Here is a 22,729-nt window from a genome sequence, read left to right as displayed (position 1 = left end):
TTACACAGATGCACAGGTTCTGAGTTTCTGTTTTTAATCTTGATTGAAGTCAACTCACTGGGGACCCCTGGCACTAATAGGTTCTCATAACTGGTTTTAATCACTCTTTGAAGCTTTCCAGTCACTGAAAGTTTGTGTACCACTTGTAGACATCAAAAAATCTTGTCTTAAGCCTTTGAGAATGACATGCCCAGCATTACATAGGTTGTGTATTTCTCTCTAGAATGATTGTGTGTAACCAGGTGATGAAGTATATTTTGGATAAGATAGATAAAGAAGAAAAACAAGCAGCGAAAAAACGGAAGCGCGAGGAGAGTGTGGAACAGAAACGTAGCAAGCAGAACGCTACCAAGCTCTCTGCACTGCTTTTCAAACACAAAGAGCAACTCAAAGCTGAAATACTGAAAAAGAGAGCTCTCCTGGACAAAGAGCTACAAATTGAAGTGCAGGTAAGAAGCTATTTCCTTTCCTTCTCTGTCCAGTTTTTACCATCTAATTTTATTCTTTTTCCCCCCTAGAAATTTTGATTAAGTTTAAAGTTTCATCTTGTTTTCTAGGATTTACATTTTTGTATATTTAGTAAAAAGCTGTGGGACACATCTTAGAGATTTTATATCTAAATGTATATTGTAATCTCTAGGCGCCCTAAGAGGTTAGTCTACTGACTGAAACATTTGAGAAGTCTTGGGAATAACTTTTATTCTCTGTGACATAGTCTTGCCAGAAGTTATCAGGAGCCATTTCATGAGAAAGATAAGAAAACTGTGAAATAATGTTGAAAGAATGAAAAACAAATTGTGCCCATTAAGTAAGACCACATTTCTTCCTTGATTTGTAACTGATCTGGCAGGCATTGCAAATCCTGTGCTTACTTGGGGAATTTATTGAAAAATGAAAGAAGACAATTACTCATACATATCTAAACAGTTTTTTATAAGAGAAGTAGGCTATATAAAGCATCCTTACAAGTGCCTTTATATTTTAAGAAGGTGAGAAATACTAAAATATTGATCAGCCCAAAAATCAGTATGACTCTTAAGACATTAGAGATCTTCCCCCTTAACGTCAGAAACCAGATGACGATGCCAAAAATCAACATTATTATTTAGCATCTCTAGAAATTCTAGCTAGTATGTTAGGCCAAGGAAAGAATGAAGATAAAGTTATTGTGTATGATGTTATCAAAACCGCAAAAGAAAAATTATTAAAATTTATGAGAGAATTCAGTAAGATAGTAAATGTCAGGACTACAACCATTGTCAAGGTGTAATAAACAAAAGAGCCAATTCACAGAAGCAACCACTTTAAATTAAGATACATTTTATAAATCAAAATTTTAGTGTAAAAAAGGAAACCACAAAAATAACAGAAGAAACCATGATTATCATTTTTGTAATCTTGGGGTGGGAAAAATCACTCCAAATGCTAGTAGCTTTCCCTTCATTGTAACAAGCAAAAGAGTGGCCTTGTTCCCTCTACATACAATCTCAAACACTCTCCAGAGGTACCATTACTACCCTCCGCCAAGAACCGCTGGATTAAATCTGTTTTGGAGTGTCCACACAATGGAGTACCATTTTAACAAAATGGTGAGTGTAGGACTGGTGATTTTTTGCGTTTAATTCTTTGGGGAAACTCTCATAAGTATTTGAATGAAAAATGCATGTTACAGAATAATTATTTATAATGTGATGTATCCATTCAGTTCACTCAACATATACTTATTTAACATTTGGGTGTTTCACATACTGTTCCTGCTCTGTATTCTGCACAGAGCAGGGAAGTGTTCACAATCTATATCCTTATAAATAAGTAAATAAACAAATAAATAAATTAATGCAGTTACCTTTAGCCAACAAATAAAAATTAATCTGTAACCTCATACTGCCCAAAGATTACCATTTTAAGGTAATTTTAGAATATATTTTGTTTATATTATTTTATGCTCATATAAATACATTTTACACAGAACAGTCACACTGGAGACAACATATACTGAACATATTTCTGCATTCCATACATGATGTGGCCATTTAAAAAATGTTATTACTGTTGTAGATACTCTGTTGTACAGTTATGGTGTTCTTTCTGACAGTGTATTAAATGAGGAAGAAAATTTATACTTTAAGAAAATAATCTGCATTATTTTAACTCGAATTTATTGCTAGGATAATTTGCTTTGAAGGACAACATCAGAAGCATGTCATTGTAGTATCATACAGAATAGTTTCACTGTCCTAAAAAGGTGCTGTTTTCCACCTTTTCATCCCTCCTCCGTCCCCCTCTGCTTGTCTTTTTGATAGAATAATTTACTCATTTTTTAATAGAACTTAATTTCATATGGAGTGAATTCAGATCCAGTTATTATTTTTGTTGGTAGTCTTTTTTTCATATTACATGTTTTCTTTTGGTTTTGCATTTGTTATTTTAAATGAGAGGGGTTTTGTTTTATTTCCTTTCTTGATGCCCACTGTAGCCCAGCCAACCCTTAACATCAAGCAGGAAGCCTGCTCGTAACCCACCTCGCACAAAGCTCGAGTCATCTTCTTCCTGTCAGTATTGTTGGGCACCACTTCCTACCTCTGAAGCTGGAGCCCAGCAGGCCTGCAGTTCTAGTCCTGTTCATGGTTTTGTGTTTCCATTCCATGGAGACATTTATATTGTACTCAAGCATAGCTATGCCTTTTCAGTTTTTTCTTTTTTATATTTAACTCTCATTGGTATGTTCTTGAAGGGGGGATGAAAGTGTGTACCCGCTACAACGTCTTGATGATCTTGATTTTCCTGCAGTCATCTCATTACGTTACAAACCCGTATTACGAAAATGAAATTCAAGATTTACTTCCTTCCCTAGGAAAAAGCTCAGGCTTTCTTTTTAAACAGAGAAGGGCTGTTGAATACTCACAGAGTTTATCTTCTCACTCACAAGACTATCTAGACATGGAGAAAATAGATTTATTAAATCAGGACCATTCAGGTTTATTTGTTAAAATATTTGTGATGTTTAAAAGCTTGGTCACAGCTATGGTTTATTTACACCAAGTTTGTTCATGATGCCAGTCCCAGTGGTTTTTCTGAGAATAAGTTGTAGCACTGGGTAGCAGAGGTGTGTCTGTAAAGTACTTCACATGAAAAAAGTAAGGACTTTAATTTATGGCAAAATCTATAATAAGAAAAGGCTCTCCCTGCAGCCTTAAATTCTAGACATAGCTGCATAAGAAACAAGGCAAATCCGTCTCTCATTCTGCTTTGACTGGTCAGTTTGAGTATCATGTTCAGTCTCACTCTAAGGCCACAGGAGAGTGGCCAGGAGAAAGCCAGTAGGTGAGGACACTTGAAATGACATCCTGAGCCACGACTGAACTAACCAGGGCGTGGCGGGCCAGCCGGGGGGTGCTCTTGTTAGACACCTGTGCATCGTTCTGTCAGGCCTCCTTTGAGGATAGCTAGCAGCGCTCTGGCTGTTATGCCACCCTCATGTTCCGTTTCTAGTTTTCATTGGGTTAAAGGTGTGCTAAGAACACGGGTGTTTGGAATTACTGCAGCTCCCTCACCTTAGGCTGGACTACGGAGCTACTTCGACCAGGGAGGTAATGCAGTATAACATCCTCTGGCTGGTTTGTGCATTTACATAAGTCAAACGATAGTCTCGTGTTGTCTCTGATTGACAATAGGAAGAGCTCAGGAGAGACTTGAAAATTAAGAAAGAAAAGGAAGTGGTGCAGGCCACAGCAGCGGCTGCCACTCCCCCCGCAGCGCCTCCTGCGCCTCCAGCCCCTCCGCCTTCGCCCCCGCCTCCACCGCCCCCCCAGCACTCGGGCCCCCAGGCCACGGCCACGGCCGCGCTGCCTGCAGCTTCCCAGAAGAGGAAGCGGGAAGAGGAAAGAGACTCGAGCTCCAAGTCCAAGAAGAAGAAGATGATCTCTACTACCTCAAAGGAAACCAAGAAGGACACGAAGCTTTACTGTATCTGTAAAACGCCTTACGATGAATCTAAGTGAGTAGATCCTTTGAGCTCTAGTCTATTTTCTTAAAGTTTAGCCGTTAATCTTCCAGTTTTGAAGAATATTAATATATTGGTAGAAATGTAAATGGAACTAGTTAAAAGTAAGGTAATAGTGTTTCATCTGTGATCTTGCATCTGATATTCTAACCTTGACACTAGCAAGTAAAACTTATTCCCTATGTTCATGATTCATGTTTGTCCTTAATACTCTTTCCTGTCAAAAGCAAGCTTTCTGTTGCTCCTTGGCTTTCTCCTCTCCTCTCCGGATTAACTCCAAGTCAGTCAGTAGTGCTGTCTGGAGGAGGAGGCGTGTTGCTCTTGCTGCCAGAGTTCAGAGCATCCTTTCTGGAATCTGTTCACCACCCTAACACATCACATTCTAGAGACTGAATCTGAATGGTGCGGGAGGTTTCAAGTTTGAGTGCCTTTGGTTTCTTATCGTTTAATTTTAAGCAATTCTCTGGTTTTTTATATTGGAATGGTATAACAATATTATTTTTGTCAACGTTCCCGCTTTCTTACTGGGGAAAAAGTCAAGAAAAATACCAAAAGCATTCCTTTTACCCACTCCTCAATTAAGACACTCAAAAATGCAATAAGCTTGGCAGCTGGAAGCTGTTTTTGACAGTTGTGACTTGCATTTGGTAATATATACAAGAGTTTAGAGATGCTGGTCTATAAATGTAGTTTTACTTTTTATCATTATTATCACTTAACAAAGTATTTAGCTTCCGTTTTGAACATTTAAATGTAGACCAGCTAAGCCAAAATTAACCACAATATTTTTTTTTTACAGATTGCTGAAAATATGATCATTTAGAATTAGGAATGTTTAATGTCTACTTTAAGTGGATGCCTAATCAATTTTTAAAATAAAATTCTCTCTTTAATGATGTTTAAATTGCAACCTTGAAGCTGCTTTGGTGGTGCTATTTAAATTATAATCTGCAAGTCCTAGATCAAAAGTTTCTGTTGGTAGACTTAGCTATGTGTTGAATTAAACAGATCAGTTTAGGCATCTTCACTTTTCATTGTCTTACTTTACTGGGAATTATACATAATGTAAAAACTGGAGCCCTATTAACTGATTTTTCCCTTAGTCTGATACAAGTGTGCCTCCCTTTAAGCAAAATATGTTGAATGATTTGTAGAACAAAACAGAACATAATTTACTTTCTTTACAAAAAGATCTGCTTATGGAATTTCTTTAAGAACCTTCTTTGGCCTATTTAAAATATTAAGGTGACAGAAATTTATTTCATGTAATATCTAAGTTGCATAAAATGAGGCACACGTGTACATGTGCTCATTGTATTGAGACTGCCTCATTATTTTGTGGATATTTCATATTTTTTCAGTTTATCATTATTAACATTTCAGTATACCAGGTTCATTCACTCCCTGATCAAGTTTGGATGAGTTAGTGGGGTTTTTATTAAGGAGTAATTTGTAATCTTTACTACCAAACTAGGTTGGTTTGGGAATCTAGTGAGAGTGACTAAAAATTGAAGTTCAGGTTCTGAGCTTGTTTTCAGAACATACAGCCCACCATCTGGTGAAGGCAACACAAAAACACCTTGAAGGGCCCCCACCCGTGGCTGTGAAAATCATGCGAGAGTCATAATTTTTTTAAAAAAAGTTAGTGGTAGTAGGATAAACCACACAGCTGTGTATTATTCCTTAACTTTCATAAAGTTTGAAGCTTGAGGACTACTTCTGTTTCTCTAGGTGAGTCTACCAAGAAACACCTTGCTAGAACCAATGGTATCAGCAAGGCCAGTCTGGTTCCCTGTGACCCATACTAATTCTTCCTATGACTTTGACATGGTGTTTCCTACACAGTGCCTGTCAACACTCTTAGATACACTGTTGTTTGTCCTAGAGACACTTTTCATTTTGTCTTTTGGGATCTTATATTACAAAAGCCTTGAGTAACCCTGTATGTGATTAGCCCACAGGTACACGCTCATGCAGCCCCACCTTGCCAAATACTGTAGAATCTCTCGCTGTTTTGGATCACTTTCCTTACAACACTCTGCACTGTTGTCCCTGATTTTGAATTGAAGCAGTTCCTTACGGTTAATTAACTTGGCCCCTCTCCATATTGTCTCACACATTGCATTAACTGAAAAACTGGCCCATGTCATACTCTGTCACAGTTAAGTTAAATTCCAATGTTTATGTAGAAAAGTTGGTAGAAATTGAATTACTACATGTACCTTTCTTAGTTTTCTTCTTCATATCATGTTTTGACCATTTATCTTCTACACCTGGCTGACCTGCATGTTCCTTGTAGTGTAACTTCTATTTGGTGTTTGCGCTTTGCTTTGTTTTCAAATTTAAATTGTGAGATACATTTTCAAACCTATCTAAGGAATAGCCCTGATTTTGAAATGGCTTCTGTGGCATAGGTTTGACAGATGTAAGTCTTTGATTCTTTGGCTTTGGTTTTTGTGCCTGTTACAGTTTTACACACATTCATTAAGAGGCAGACATTACCATCAGTGTGTTCTTTATTTTTCAAATTTCAGTATGTTTTAAAGACCCATATTTCACTAAACTGTATTTGTTGAAATTGATGTGAGTGACTTTATGTTTTCACACTTGATACAGTGTCAGATGCTGTAGTTTGCCAGAGGTAGGACGGCTGGATTCAGGATGTTTAGCTGACTCATTGCAGAAAGTTATCCTGTAAGAAAGTGAATCAGGGCAGGGAAGACAGATTTAAATACCATGCAGCTCAAAATGACAATTACATTGTCATTTTCATTGTGAATACTTTTAGGTTCTATATTGGCTGTGATCTTTGTACTAACTGGTATCATGGAGAATGTGTTGGCATCACAGAAAAGGAGGCTAAGAAAATGGATGTGTACATCTGTAATGATTGTAAACGGGCACAAGAGGGCAGCAGTGAGGAATTGTACTGTATCTGCAGAACACCTTATGATGAGTCACAGTGAGTTCTGATAAGAGCATCATATTTAATAATTTAGGAAGCGAAATTGCTCTGACTGGTTACTTATTTATTTTAAAATAAAAAGCAAGATATTTTCTGCATATATTATACACTTACATTACAAATTCCTTTCCAGTTGTTTTCTCTTCTTCCTTCTTTACCTCCCCTTCAAAATTTATGTTGCTTCTTAGTGAATGTTTGTGTTCATTGGGGAAAATGTGGTTTAATGGTAGACTTGATTCTTCAACATGTAACAGAAATTAATGAGATTAAAACAGCCTGCCTTGTTTGGACTTCATCAGTGTTTGAAATGGCGCTTTCTTGTAGGTTAGAAAAATACTAATTTGGATACAAGCTCTGAGACTCTTGTTTTTAGCTTACAGGATTTTGAACTCCCAGTTGGGTGGCCAATATTAGCTTCCCATTTGATAATGGTATCTGTTGAAAGATTTTTGGCTTTATTTTGTTTTGAGCTTTAAAGTCAATTAAAATGCTTTACATTTTTCTTCGTATTGGTTCTCTAATATTATACCATGTTCTTAATAAACTTTTAATGCTTGTTTTTAACATCAGAAATACTAAATTAACACATAGGAACATTAATCTTCAAAAGTATTAAAACAATTATAATACTAAATCTGTTTTATATCCCAGGGTTAGAATATTTTCAGGTGCATGCTTTTTGCTTTTTAAAGTAAATTATAAGTAATATGATCCCATCTGTTTTGAACTCACATTTCCATTTTGGAACTTGCAGATTTTATATTGGCTGTGATCGGTGTCAGAATTGGTACCATGGGCGCTGCGTTGGCATCTTGCAGAGTGAGGCAGAGCTCATTGACGAGTATGTCTGTCCACAGTGCCAGTCGACAGAGGATGCCATGACAGTGCTCACGCCACTAACAGAGAAAGATTATGAGGGTTTGAAGAGGGTGCTACGTTCTTTACAGGTGAGAAACCACTCTGTGTGCAGCGTCTGAAGCTGAAATCCACCAATGTGACTTTGGAAACATTCCTAGGGTTTGAACTTTCCAATCTTAGAGTACCTGAATATTTACTGTCTCCCAGCCAGTCTAGTGAAGTGCTCCACAGACTTCAGTCCTTCACATGCCAATGTCATGAGATTTCCACAACCACACAATAGCTCAGCTGCTGTTTACCTAGCACTTGTATTTAAAATGACTCTTTTTAACCTAAATTTTATTTTTAAAGAGAACTTTATCCCACCACCATAGATTGAAAAACAGTCTGATTAAATTCTAGTGAGGTACAAATGCTTATCTAAGGATTTGAGCCAAAGCTTTCCCTCCCTTATTCAAAATCAAAATGAGATGGGGGTGGCTTATAAGATTAGCAAATGCCAGAGATGTATCAGAACCTAAGAGCTAGAGTGACACTTCTTCCTGTCGTTCTCACCGGCAGGAGAAGGGAAAGAACTGAAAGGAGAGCTATAGTCTCAGTATGTGGTTGAATGTTATTTAACATTACATCCCAGCCACCTCATTAGCCAACAGTGGTGATCATTCCACACTTTGCCTTTTTTTTTTTTTTTTAAATTAAATTTATTGATTTTAGAGAGATTTGTTGTTCCACTTGCTTAGTGATGCATTCACTGGTTGATTCTTGTATGTGCCCTGACTGGGGGTCACACCCTCAATCTTGGAGTATCTGGTCAACACTGACTGACTGAGCTATCCGCCAGGGCTTCCATTTCACACTTTGAACCCACCCCATTCCCCATTTTACAGGCGTGATTGCAGTGCCTATGTTATTCAGTTGGCAGGTCATCATGCCAACTTTCTTGACTCCTGAGCTAGTGCTTCAACCTCCACCCCCTCGTGCCAAGGCCCTCAGACCCTTTGAAAACCATTATTTTAGAGTATGCCCATCTGAGATAATTTGTGACTAGAGCATTATTATAAACAATATTATCTATCCAGTTCAAGACTTTTGGAGTTTGCCAGTGGGAAATTTTAGTTAATTAGTATTTCTACCTAACAATAAAAATGGCCCTTTTTTTTTTTTCATTGTAGGCCCATAAGATGGCCTGGCCCTTTCTGGAACCAGTGGATCCTAATGATGCACCAGATTATTATGGTGTTATTAAGGAACCTATGGGTAAGTACTTGAGTGGAATAAGAAGTTTTTCAGAAGTCTCAGCAGATTTTTCATTTATTACTCATGAGATTAATATATCATGAGGATATTTTGAGCAAGCTTGATGGGAGTACAAATTGTCAGTAACTTGTAGGACAAATTACCAGTATGTATTAATGTTTAAGTGTGCATACCCTTGGACACAGCAGTTTCATTTTTTAGGATTTGCGTGTACATAAGTATGGTGTTCGTCACAGCAGTGTTTATAATTGCAGAAATACTGGGAATGAAATAAAAAGCCATCGGTAGAGGAGTAGCTAAGTCAGATGATACGTGAGCAGAGTATTTTGCAGCTGTACACAGGAATGAATGTGTCGGGGTCTGTCTGAGCCTCTCCTGTCTCCTCTTCCTCGTCTTTTCCTGAAGGAGAGCAATTTGATGGACCCGCAGGAGAGACCCGAGAGAAAATGGCCTCATTCCCTGGGGGAAAGGGTAATGAGTTACAGCTACAAATGATTGCATTAAGATGGAAAGCTCTGGGATTATATTAAAAACAGTTCATCTGCAAAAATTTATAAAAATTACAACATACACAAAAGTTTACAAAACTGCCAAGGGATTAGTTAGTAGCTCCATCCAGCTGATGAAAAAAGTATTCCAAAGCCAGCTGAGCATTTTATAAGTGGGAAGGGTTTTATTGTATTTGAAAGTTGCTAAGAAAGTAGATCTTAAAAGTTCTCATCACAAGAAAAAAAAATTTGTAACTGTCTGATGGTGGATGTTAAGCAGCTGATTATGGTGATCATCTTGCAGTATATACATCTATCAAATCATTATATGTTGTACACCTAAAACTAATATAATGTTATATGTCAACTATATCTCAGTTTAAAAAAATTTCTTTAATGAGAAGGATTTGTGTTTGGTGACAACTTTTTAAAGAGAGGGAAACACAAAGAAGAAATAAATAAGGGCTAGTTAAAAGTATCTTTGAAAGAACCACATAAATAAATTAGTAGTTGTTGCCTCTCTTCTCCAGAAGTTGAATATAGAAGTTAATCCTTGTATGCATTTCAGATTTGTATAAATCTGCTTTAGATAGCTAAGTAAGTAAATAATTTTACTTCTAAAAACAACACAGGTTAATTGTAGAAAATTTAAGAAATAAAGGAAAAATAAGGAAAGATAAAATGCATCTTTCATCTTTTCCTCACTGAATTCCATTACATTTTGGTGTGTGTGTGTTAAAATTGAGATTATATAATGATCTCTCTGGCAGACATCTTCCTGTGTCATCATTCCTCAACAACATGATTTTAAAGGCTTTATATATTTTGTAAATTGAATTACCTTAAGTTATTTAACCAAAATTATTTTCTTGAAGAGCTAGACTGTTTTGTTATCTTTCTTGCTCTTTTTAATACTACCCAGATAAACATCATCTTCTGTAAGTATGCACATAGAGATAATACAGATCTCCAAGACATACTGTTGAAAGAAAAATGAAAAAAATGAAAGTTACAGAATAATACTGCATGGAGGGGCGCAAAAGGGGAAGAGGATGGGGACATCTTAATAGTGTCAACAATAAAAAGAATAAGTTACAGAACAATACCTAGGTTTAATGCAGTAAATAATTATATGTTTTCCGAGGGTACATAAATGTCTTTAGAAATACCTAGAAAAAGAAATACATAGAAAATGTCTGGGAAGATATAGACTGAATTGAAATTAGTTGTTTCTCTTGGGAGTATGAGGGAACCAACAAGATCAGCAGCTTATAACATCTTCATAAACTTGTCAGTACCTTTTTCACATCTGCTGTGGTGTAGACCTACATAATTTTTTATTGTGTGAAGTTAAGATAATTGATTTAATCACCCCCAATTAATGGATTTTTCAGTTATGTGCAGTTTTACTACTATAAACACCACTTATATGAACATCTTTGTTCATGCATCTGCCTGCACTTGTTTTGTTAGGAAAAATTCCTAGAATTGGAATTTCTGGGCCAAAAGATTTAAGTACTTTTGTAGGCTTTTGCTAAATATTTTTAAGCTGCACTTCAGCAAATTGAACCAGTGTCCACTAATTGTGTATATCTGCACTCTTGAAAACACTATTATCACTTTTTTTTTTAAATAAATATCTTTATTGATTTCAGAGAGAGGAAGGGAGAGAGAGAGAGAGAGAGAGAGAAACATCAATGATGAGAAAGTCATTGATCAGCTACCTCCTGCACGCCCCCGACAGAGGATCGAGCCCGCAACCCGGGCATGTGCCCTGACCGGGAATCGAACCCCAATCACCTGGATCCTAGGTCAACGCTCAACCGCTGAGCCATGCCCAGCTGGGCACTATTATCACTTTTTTTTAAGGCGAAGGTTTTTTTCCTTTGAAAATATTTGTTTCAAATAATGTTTGAAGTACAAATTCACATGTCAAAGAGATGTAGAAAATTAATTGTAGAATTATTTCCACTCTTACTCTCCCTTAGAGAGGCAACCTCTGTTAATATCTTGATAGTATAATTCTTAATTTCTGCTAATCTGGAAAAAAAAATGGTGCTTTGACTTTGCGTGATTTTAATAAATAGTGACGTACGTACTGTTTGAACATTTTCTGTGTGAGTTTCCTATTTATATATTTTGCCCATTTATTCTTAAGATACTGATCTTGTTGCTAATATTATTTAAGGACTATCTATATAGTAAGGACATCTAAATGTTTTATAGTGATTTTTAAGGGGCATATGATAGTTTTTAACACTTTTGGTTTGAAATTTATTAATCATTAGAAATTCTGCCTTTGGAGCCATGCTCTTAGTCTTTTTCCCCTATCCAAGTGTTTCCGTAGTCATCGATATGTTGTCCATTTATTTATTTATAATCCTCACCCAAGGATATTTTTTCCATTTATTTTCAGAGAGAGTGGAGGAGGAGAGAGAGGGGAAGGGGGAGAGGAAGAGAAAGAAAGAGAAACATCGTTGTAACAGAGACATATTGATTGGTTGCCTCCCACCCGGGCCCCGACCAGGGGTATGTGCCCTTGACTGGGAATCGAACTCAGGACCCTTCAGTCTGCAGGCTGATGCTCTTAACCACTGATCCAAACCAGCCAGGCCCCAACCTAATTTTTTAATGAATTCTTCCTTCCTCTACTTATTTGAAGTGGAATCCTCAACATATATGAAACTCCTATGCTTAATATAGTTAGGTCTGTTCCTGTTTTGAATTCAGTTCTGTTAATGTTTGTGTCATCCTGCACAGTGCCATGCTTTGCATTATCACAGCTTTATCATATTTTTAATGCCTCTTAGATTAAATTTTCTCATTGGCCTTTATTTTTCAAATGTTTCTTAGTCTTGAACTTTTATTTTTTGATCGCACTTTAAAATCATTTTCTCATATTCGAAAATAATCATTTAGATTTAGCTTAGAATTCTGTTTCTTTCAATTAGCCTTAGATGGATTTGAGATGGCTGGCCTTTTACTCTCCCAAATTTTTATGTAAAATTGTATATGGAATTTCCCTTCAAACAACTTTCTCCTAGGGCCTAATGTTATTTCAGGTGTAGTTATTTTAGCTCAGTATATTCCAAAGCAGTTATGTGTGTATCACCCTAATGATTTTTGTCATTTCTGCATGCTTGTACTATTGCATACTAACATTTTTATTCATATCATCTAATATTTTTCCCTTAACTTGATTTAAGTGGACACCTCATGTCATTACCGCCGTAAGTGGTGAGTCAGTATCACTTGTCACCAAGGTAACAATAAAAATGAAAAAAGAAAACAAATTCTGTTGAAGTGTTGTACATGGGTTACAAAACTACAGAAGTTTTTTTCTTAATTCTGGATTTCCTCTTTCTCTTTGTACATATGACAGATATATGTAATTGTTTGCCTGTGAAAGTGTATTGTACTTAACTATGTATTGATCATGCTGGTATAGTTTCCTTTGTTTAAAACTAATTGAATAAAGAGCGGTTCTCTATACTTTACTGAAAGTAAAAGAACCTTCTTAACAGTAGCCAAGATTTATACGTTAGGCCCAAACAAAAACAAGACTGGGGAAGTGTGCCCATTTTCTTTGTGAGTTGCTGATTGCTAAGAGTCTAGTGGAGTCAGCTTGGTTCCAGGGCTGCTCGGGCAGGAAATACATATTCTTGTTAAGACTGTGAGCAGTGTTCATATTGGAAAAATCTTAAAGGTTTGAAAATATTTTACATTTTGTGTTTTTAAGACCTTGCCACTATGGAAGAAAGAATACAAAGACGATATTATGAAAAGCTGACGGAATTTGTGGCAGATATGACCAAAATTTTTGATAACTGTCGTTACTACAACCCAAGCGACTCCCCTTTTTACCAGTGTGCGGAAGTCCTCGAGTCATTCTTTGTACAGAAATTGAAAGGATTCAAGGCCAGCAGGTGAGCAGATGCAGCCAGTGTTCTGGATTGATTCAGCTCCTCACACTCTACTGTCTTAAGGCCAGTGAAGTCTGTGGTGAATTTGAACCTTAAAATCAAGAATGCTTTAAAATACACACACATACACACACAAACAAGACAGGTAAGACTAGCATTATGATATACTGCTAAGGACAAGAGGACAGACTCAGTAATGAGAAATTGCTGATTTTGTGATCTGCTTAGAATTAGTCATTTTAAAAAATTTTAAGAGCATTTATCAAATGCTTACAGAAAGCAAGATGCTCTCTTAAATGTACGTACAAAGAGAGAAGTGAGAGACAGAGCTCTTGCTCTGGTTTTACAGAAGTATAAAAGTGAGTTCTATAGGGTAGAGGAAGGGGAAGACAGTGAAAGGGAATGTAAGTACTTTCTCCTTAATTTGTGTTTGTGATATCTTTGAAATCACACAATGTTTTCTTTTTCTGGGAATTTTTTTCTATGGGCAAAACTAGACTTTGTAAGTCCACCGACCTTTTCTCTGACCCTCTAATAACATAAATGCATTGAGCAACTTTGCATGGTGTTCAGGTCCTATGACTTTCGTCACTTGTTCCTGAACCTCAGCCCCCCTTCTTGAGCCCATGACTTTCTCCTTCCAACAGAAGGCTTCCATTCCTGTGGTAGCTGCCACCACTTTGTAGCCCCTGAGATTTCGTTATGCACTGTCTCCCATTCACCAGCCCACAAGCTTTATTGTCCCTAGATACTCAGTTGAGTAGACCTCGGCTTGGTTGGGGCCTGAGCATGTATATTATCTGCTGAACTCCCAAGAGGCTCTGCATACCAGAGGGTAAGAACCCCAGTGCTCTACTTAGTAATTTTCCTCGGAGGAAAATCTGTTGGGTGTTCTTTGTCTCTCTCCTTTTCCTGTAGCAAGTTGTATCAAGAACTGCATTTTAGAGTCAGTTTACATAAAATAAATGTGAAGGACAGCCCAGCTGAAGTATCCAATTATCTTCTCTCAGCAAAGGAATAAAAAACCGTAAGCCAGGAAGGGAGGAGAGCAGGTATGTAAGGCAGTCAGGCTATAGACAGAGAACCAAGAAACTACAAAATCTCTGAAACTTGCCCTTGTATCATCCCCTGTCTGTTAACCCATTCAAGGAAGATGACATTCAAATATAACAGAATCCCCAGGAAAATAATAATAAAGGAATAAAAAGGGCTAAATTCAGAATAGTGAAAAGAATATGGTAGAAGTTAGTTAGCTAATGAGATTTCAACAGATACAGGAAGACCAGAAAGCAGATGGAAGAGGGTCAATGGGTGAAACCAGCCCAGCCACAGTCCAGACTCCTCCTAGAGGGCTCTTCAGCAGAAGGGACAGCTTACTGTTCAGTGGAACCCCAGAGAGCCTTCAGAGATTCTGAAATCAAATGGAAGGCAAGAGGGAAGGAAGGAAAAGGGGGAGATAACTGAAGACCCGTACAGATGCTCCACGACCTATGATGGGGTTTCATTCTGATAAACCCATCGTAAATCGAAAATATCTAAGTTGAAATGCAGTTATTAATACACCTAGTCTGCTAAACATCATAGTTTAGCCTCACGTGTTTCTACTGATGCACAATCCTTTAGCACCTTTGTAAAGCCGAAGAAACATTAAGTCGAATCATTGTATGTTGGGGACCATCTGTATATGAGCTAGTCACCTTCCTGAACTCGTGTACAGACCTGTGTAGGAAGCCAAAGAAACTGGAAGAGCACAGAATTTTTCTTTAAAGAAACGGAATAAATTTCATAGAACCAGAGTAGACACAAGTGAGTTGGACCCAGAGTAAAATGCCGTGGTCTCTGAAGGGTCAGGTCCTCAGCCCCCTTGTTTTAAAGTTGTGGCTCTCAGCAAGGATGATTTGTCCACCCCCCAGCTCCCAAGGGATAGTTAGCAATGCCTGGAGGCTTTTTTTTTTTTACACTTAGTGGTGGGAGGTGGTACTGCCATGTATAAGCAGAGGCCAGAGATGCTACTAAAATCTTGCACTGCACAGGACGCCCCCACAAACAGAATTATCCAGCCCCAAAATGTTAATAGTGAGATTGAGAAACTATGTTCTAAAGCAAAAAATCCTGCCAGCCAGTCAGCCCTACATGCATACACAGGGCTCTCCAGGCACCTATCTAGTCCGTTAACTTACTCTTAACGTGACCAGGCAGCCAGGGCCAGCAGATATGTAAGGAAGCCTGCAGGGGGAGAGAAAGCTCAGGGTAGCAGAAAAATAGATCCCAGAGAACACAAGAGAGAACTTTTAAAAAAAAGCCTCTAAACCATGGCCTGAGAGAAATTTACATCTATTACAGATATTACATCTACAAAATGGTGAACAGGGTATTAGAAATAAAGAACAATCTGAGAAAAAGAAATGATTGGGGGGGGGGCACTTTAATTTATTGCAAGCAGAGAAAGTTAAAATCAAGAAACTCGGCGTAAAGAACAGAAAGACAGGAGATAAAAAATGTGAAAGACAAAAAAGTGTTACAAATTATCCAATATTCATTCAGTGGAAATTCCAGAAAGAAAATACAGAAGACAAAGGAGAGGGAATTATCAGAAGACTAAGAAAAATATCCTGAGCTAGTGAGTGGCACAAGACTTCAAGTCCAAGCGAAATTCATTCATTCATTCAGCATACGGTGGAAGCTCTGATGTGTGTCAGATCTGAATACAGCGGTGAATGAAATAAGGCTGCTGCCCCTGTGGAGCTTGCTATTTTGTGGGGTAGGAAAACGGGGAGGAGGAGTATGGGACATGATGAGGGCAACTGATAGAAAACATCATAAGCCAGCTGGACAAATGGAAAAGCTCTACCCCACGTATCCATCACTGTAAAATTTCCAGGTGCCAAGGATAAAGGAAGCCTTTCCGAGAGCTTCTGAAGGGGGTAATACAGGCAACCTACAAAGCAACAAGAATTAGACTGGTGTCAGACTTTTCTCTAGCAACTGGAATGCTAGAGGGTTATGGAGAAATAAATCCAAAAGTTTGAGGGAAAATGATTTTCAACCTAGAAGTGTTCGTCCAGCCAAACAGTCCAGTGTAGAGGCAGAACACGTGAGTCAGTCGTGTACAGGCTCAGAAAGCGGCTCCTTCCCTTTATCCTTTCTTAGCATGTTATTTTAAGATGTTCGGTAGCAAAAGAAGCAAATCAAGGAAACAAGAGCTTAGATCCAGGGAACGAGGTTCAGGAAAGCAATGGGAGTGACTCTGACCCAGGGTGACATTTGTATGGCAGGCCTGTGCAGCAAGCTGCCCAAACTGGAGGAGGAGATGGAGCACTCCCATGAGGGAGGCATCCGGGCATGGAGGGGAGGAAGGGAAAAAATGTGTTTAAGTGAAAGCGGAGAAAAAGAATGGCAATTAAAAACTCCATGGCAAACGAAAAGTTGCATAGGAATGCAACAGAATGCTCTTAGCAAAGGAGTAGATGCTATAGAGAAAAGTATTTACATAGTCATAATAATGTAAATACTACATTGATTTTCACCTTTTAGAATCAGCCTCTAGATAAATCATAAAAAGATTAAATTTACAGGGAAATAAAACTTGGACTCAGGAAGGGAGGGGGAAATGGTTACATAAGCTCAGTTCTGTTTGCCCTAAGAGGATTTTGAACAATATGAAGTTGATAAAACAGGAAATAGCAATATAACAAATCTACCTACCTAAGAACTGAAAGTTCAAAGTGATTGATCCTAGGGAGCCTGCATTCAGGTTAAGTAAGATAGAACAGGGGACCACAACTTAGTCACAGGCCTCTCCATGCTCTTTGATTTAACCTCCAACAATTATCCTCCGCATAAATTTCTGAAAATTTTTTAATTGGAAAGGCTGTGTATCCTATGGTGGTAACTGTGAGGGGGAAGCTGGGAAGCTTGCAGGCAGAGCCCTGGGTGGGGGGGTGGCAGCTGCTGCTGCTGGAGAGGGAAGCCCCTGTGGGCCTGTGGAAACGAGAATCGGGGAAGGAGAGGGGGCCTAGGAACTGGATCTGCACAGTAAAGGGGCCACTCGGGAGAGCTTGCCACCAGCTCATCTTGTGTAGCTTTTTATTATATTTGAGTTTACATAATTTTAATAAGAACATGGGAGCCAATTGAGAAGTTTACTCAATTCTGCTTAAGTAAATAAAATATAATTGAAGAGATGTTAGGGAATTTTTGTAGATTCGACGATTTAAGGCAGAATGAAACAGATATGTAGCCAATCATTGCAATTTGATTTATTTATGAATTTCCAGTATTTTCATTTGCCATATTTTCCCCCATTTTTAATTTATGATCACCAGCATTGTTTGCAAATTATTTTCATTACTGTACTTTGTTACAAGTCATCATTTATACCATCCATGTTCTTTCTTTTCTTACAGATTGTGATATCTTTAGTCTGAATTTTTAACTGGAATCAGAACTGGATGTTGGGGTCACACTTTTATTATACCACGTGATTACCAAATTCAAAGTTCAGATTAGTTAATATAATTTTTTAATGTTGAAAAAAGATGTATAGTAATAAACAGTTTTTCTAGCAGCCATAATGAACAATGTATTTAAGATTGTAAACTGAAATGCTGTATTTATATACACTATTACAGTAGAACATACTTTGACTTAATCCTGGTAACTGTACAGTAATTTGGTTTACCAACAAAAGTTGTGAATAAAACTGTGAAACTAGAAAGGAGACTTTCTGGAGTTTAATAGAAAAATGTGATTTTAATATTATTTCCTTTTTAACATAAGTTTTTCCCTTCACATTCCCCAAATCAATGTAAATAAGCACATGCGCACATACACGCACAAATGCACACACACACCTTTTACTACTATGGTAATGCTTCTGTAAATGTCTCTATTTGTCCCTTTGGCTAAAAATGTAATTTTTATTAGGCAAATATATATATTTTTTAATACTGGCCTTTTTTGGTGAATTTTTATGTTTTGTGTACAGTGAAATTTTTTAATTTTAAGCTTTAAAATTTCTCACTTGCTTTCATACATTTGATCACCAAGGGTAAATGAAAGAACACGGCTGCTTCTCCCAGACAGACTGACCTTGGCCTCCACGTAAAGCATCACTGTTTTAAAATGAAGGGTGCTTACTTGTCCCTTTTTCTGTGTTCTGTAGGTCTCATAACAACAAGCTGCAGTCTACAGCTTCTTAAAGTTCAGCGTGTTAACCTAAACATAAAACACGGCAAGAATCTGGTTGTCTGAACTATTTTAAATTAAGGAGCCAGATGTTTTTAGTCAGGTTATCCTGACAAGACTTGACCTAAACTTCGTTTTTATTGGTCATAACAGTCCAATTTTATTCTTGACCAATTTTGTCCAACGGACAAGGGAAAAGCGAAGTCAACGACACCATTATTTGTCAAGATCAAATGGTTTTATTATTGTGGCAGAAGCGGGAAAACTTTGTTTATTGAAAAAAAAAAGAAAAAAGAAAGCAAGAAAAAAAGATAATATGGGGTCAAGTGTAACTCCATGGAAATGCCACGTCTGCTCTTCAGTGAAGAAGCTGGTTTAGAGTCTCTCAGAAAACTTTTGACTGTATTTATTTATTGTTGCAAAAAAGACGCTTTTTTATTGCTGCCCTCATTTGTCAGCTAATTATTTTTTCTTATAAAAATCCGGCCCTGGTTACATGTAATCCATTCTGTATCTTATCATGATTCCTATAGGTAAAAGTACAAGACGACCTCTAGATGTCTTTTCTTTCTATGAAAGGAGCTGCTATGTACACATGTGCACACACACACAACTGGGAATCAACAGTGAGTTTGTTCTTGCTCATGGTAGACAACAATTAAGCTTGCGTGAAGGTGGGCTAGGGGTCCTGGACTACAGACTCTGTTGCCTTGAATATAACAATACAATTTGTCATTTACTCTGCACCAGGCTAAAATGAGTAAAATCTATTTGAAGGTATCTTGTTTGTAAACATTTGTCAGATTCTAATTTTTTTCTTTTTGTATTAAAATTCAACTATGGATGTATATGAAACACAATAAATGGAGATCATTTTCTCCCACAGATGGTGTCTTTGAATGTGCGCTAATGGTCATCTGCAAGCCTTTGAGGGGAAAGGGAGGGCTGCCAGGCAGATAAAAGACAGAGCCGGCTCATCGCACCTGGGCTTGTCCAGGATAGTAGAGGCCCTCACTTTATCATTCCCAGCCCATTGTCACCACGGCAGAGAAGAGCCTTCAGGGGTGCTGGTCCTGTTGCATCAGTTGATTGTACTAATATAAAAGGTAATGTGACAAAACACACATTGCCTTCATTTGTACATCATATGAGATGCGGCAAATTATGAGTCCCAGGCAGCTACTTAGAGTTTCTGAAGGGCCTTTTTTTTAGGTGGCATCCTCGTTGTTGTATTTTTTGTTTGTTGGTTGAGTTGTTTGGGGTTTATTTTCCACATAAGAAAAAGTGGTATAAGCAGTAGGGGAAATGGAAGCAGCGGAGGAGGGTATAGTTGCATGTTTTTCCTTTCAGTGTTCAAACTTTACACTTGCACCAAGGCATTGTAACAGTAGTTTCTAGAAGACCTGCCATGGTTGGTTTATGCAGCTTTGCAAAAATTTTACTAGATTTTGCACTAATTCATACTAGCTTTGTCCCACCAAGTTCTAGAATTAATGGTTTTTAAGTGTTTCCTTCTGTTTAACATCACCCTGCTATGCAAAACCTTTCCCAGACCTTAGTTTCTTAAAAGAAAGATGTTGCTACAGTTTCCAGTTCTTTCTTATTACAGGCTCAGGTGTACAGGTTATTCTGGGTTAATTTTGTCTAATGAAGCCCATTGCTTTTTGTACATAAAAATGTCACTTAAACCTGTGCTTACAAACTAAAGAGATTAATGCTCAGTATGAAAACATGGAAACCGTTTTTGCTTAAAATATTAACATGGAAGTAATCAAATATAGGTGATTTCATCCTTTTACTTTTGAAAAATGTTACATATTGTATGCACTGTGCTGATGCAAGAATCCTACATTTTAATGAATTATAAAATTATTCTGCATCTCATCACATCACAGTATTTCTGTACTATTTATTCATATATATATATACATATATATATAGAAATATATGGGCTTAATCATTTAAAACTTGTTGCGGCAAGAACTTTCTTACCTGTAGGCAATAGATTGCTATGTTTTTAACAGATTGTGGCAAATTCTAAACAGCAATTCTTTTGTACGTAATAGGACATTTCATCCTAGAAAAATAAAGTAATGTTTTTGACATTGGATTTGGTGCAGTTTCTAATGAAACAGTGGTTGGTTGATATATTTTCTGTAGCTGTTGGCATTGCCAAATTGTACAAAAAACAGGCAAATTTCATGAGAATCTCTGACCAGGGAGATGTTAATTTCATATGTGTAATTTAGTAGTATAAAGCCTTTTGCATTTCTACCACCATATAAATACATAGACGTTTTATTATAGTTTTATCAACTACAGACAAAGCTTTAGTCTTCCAAAGGTAATTTTTGAAAAGGATACGTTCTTTTAACACAAGGAGGCTCCAAAGCTGCTTTTTTATGAGTACTCTTTGACAAGCTTCTGCTGTTCAGTAAGATAGGCACATTGCAGCTATTTTGTTTTCAATAACCCAAGTAATGCACACTTGTGATACTGTTAGGATATTTGGGCCTCTTAATATATTTATTTTTACATCAATAGATTTCCTTGGCTAAAGGTATTTTCAATGCTTGTTATGTTTCATCTGCCAAATTCACAATCCTTGAAACGATTTCATGAAAAGTATTTTCATAATATTGGTAAAGCTTTTTTGCTCCTATCCAAATTCTGCAGGATTTGATTTTAATGTCCTGCAGTAGGTAAGTTTTTAAAAGTTGTGAACTTTTAGAGATATTTTCTAAAGTAAAACAATTACCTTTTTATATTTCAAGTGGCCTGCAGTGTTTTTTAGAGAATCTGACATTTGCTGTTGTTGTACTCTACCTTCCTAGAATCTGCAAATAAAAGCTCTTTCCCTATTCTGTTCACTGCTGTTAGGCAGACTCTGTGCATCCTTGTGTGTTTCTGGTATTAAAGAGCCGACCTGGTGGCCTTTTAAATCTGCACTTACAGATTGAGCTACACAGAGCTCCGTGATTATTGCAGAACTCAGGTTTTCGTGGTTGAGGCTATAACCTATAAATCTTAGATTTGTAGTCCTTAAAATGGGAATGGCGGTATCTCATGGGCAAAGTAATGTCTTAGAAGCACTTGGACAGAGTCAGCTGAGAAGTATTTCTAGTAAGCTTTTACTGATTTCAGAGAGGGAGAGGGAGAGAAACGTCAATGATGACAGTCATTGATGGGCTGCTTCCTGCACGCCCGCTCCTGGGGACCAAGCCCACAGCCCCGGCAGGCCTGTGCCCTGATGGGGAATTGACCGGGGACCTCCTGGTTCACAAGTCAACACTTAACCGCTAAGCTATGCCAGCCGGGCTCTAATGATTATTTTTAAATCCTCACCCAAGGATATGTTTTTATTGATTTTAGAGAGAGAGGAAGGGAGAAGGAGAGAAACATCAATGTGAGAGAGAAGCGTCTATCAGTTTCCCCAGTACACTGCCTGACGGGGGATTGAACCTGAAACCTAGGTGCGTGCCCTGACCAGGGATCAAACTCGCAACCTTTTCTGGTGTATGGATGATGTTCCAGCCGACAGCCACCTGGCCCGGGCATATTTGTAGTAGTTTGAAATACTCTGAGATCCTTCTGCATACTTAGAGTAAGATGCCCAAAAAGGCATTTCTCAGATCACATCCCACCTGATCCAACTGGGACCCTCCAAATCCAACTGAAGAAATAATCTGTGGTTTTTAAATGATAAAGTCCTGTTCCTGAAATAGAAGTTGTGCATTATATATAGATGTAAGTGGGTCAGTTTTTAGGTGTTTGCATATACATGTTTGATAAACCTTAAAGGTGTTTTAAGAGAAATACAAACACTGCTAAGAGATGTCTTTAAAAGGTAGTGAAAAGCTAGTACCAAAAAACATGTGTTTTATAGACCTTGTCCTACCAAAAGAAAACCAAGTACCTTTTTCCCTTGAATTCTAGCAGCTTAATTCGAAGGAGGGATGTGAATGAGTTGCTCTTGAGGCACTGGAGTATTTTATTGTTGAGGGACTATTACGTGTGCACAGAGTCCTTTAGTCTTGGGAGCACAAAT

General features: G+C 37.6%; 1 protein-coding gene across 9 annotated transcripts in view; it reads left to right on the top strand.

The window, feature by feature from the left end:
* Window positions 1–20,789, top strand: part of BPTF (bromodomain PHD finger transcription factor) — a 95,990-nt gene extending 75,201 nt beyond the window's left edge. For 4 of the 9 annotated variants that reach the window (XM_087826305.1, XM_087826301.1, XM_087826300.1 and 1 more), the window contains 6 exons: window positions 224–449; window positions 3,675–3,997; window positions 7,723–7,915; window positions 8,999–9,083; window positions 13,311–13,497; window positions 18,659–19,566. In XM_087826305.1, the coding sequence (XP_087682431.1) occupies window positions 224–449; window positions 3,675–3,997; window positions 7,723–7,915; window positions 8,999–9,083; window positions 13,311–13,497; window positions 18,659–18,695 (1,051 nt within the window). In that variant the 3' untranslated portion in view covers window positions 18,696–19,566. The other 5 variants (XM_087826302.1, XM_087826299.1, XM_087826306.1 and 2 more) reach the window with 3 other exon arrangements.
* Window positions 20,790–22,729: the final 1,940 nt, after the last annotated feature.

Source organism: Miniopterus natalensis, chromosome 17, assembly GCF_054644295.1.
Source record: "Miniopterus natalensis isolate mMinNat1 chromosome 17, mMinNat1.hap1, whole genome shotgun sequence".
Taxonomy (NCBI): Eukaryota; Metazoa; Chordata; class Mammalia; order Chiroptera; family Miniopteridae; genus Miniopterus; species Miniopterus natalensis.
Note: the sequence above shows the minus strand (reverse complement) of the source record. Positions and strands in the feature narration are given on the sequence as shown.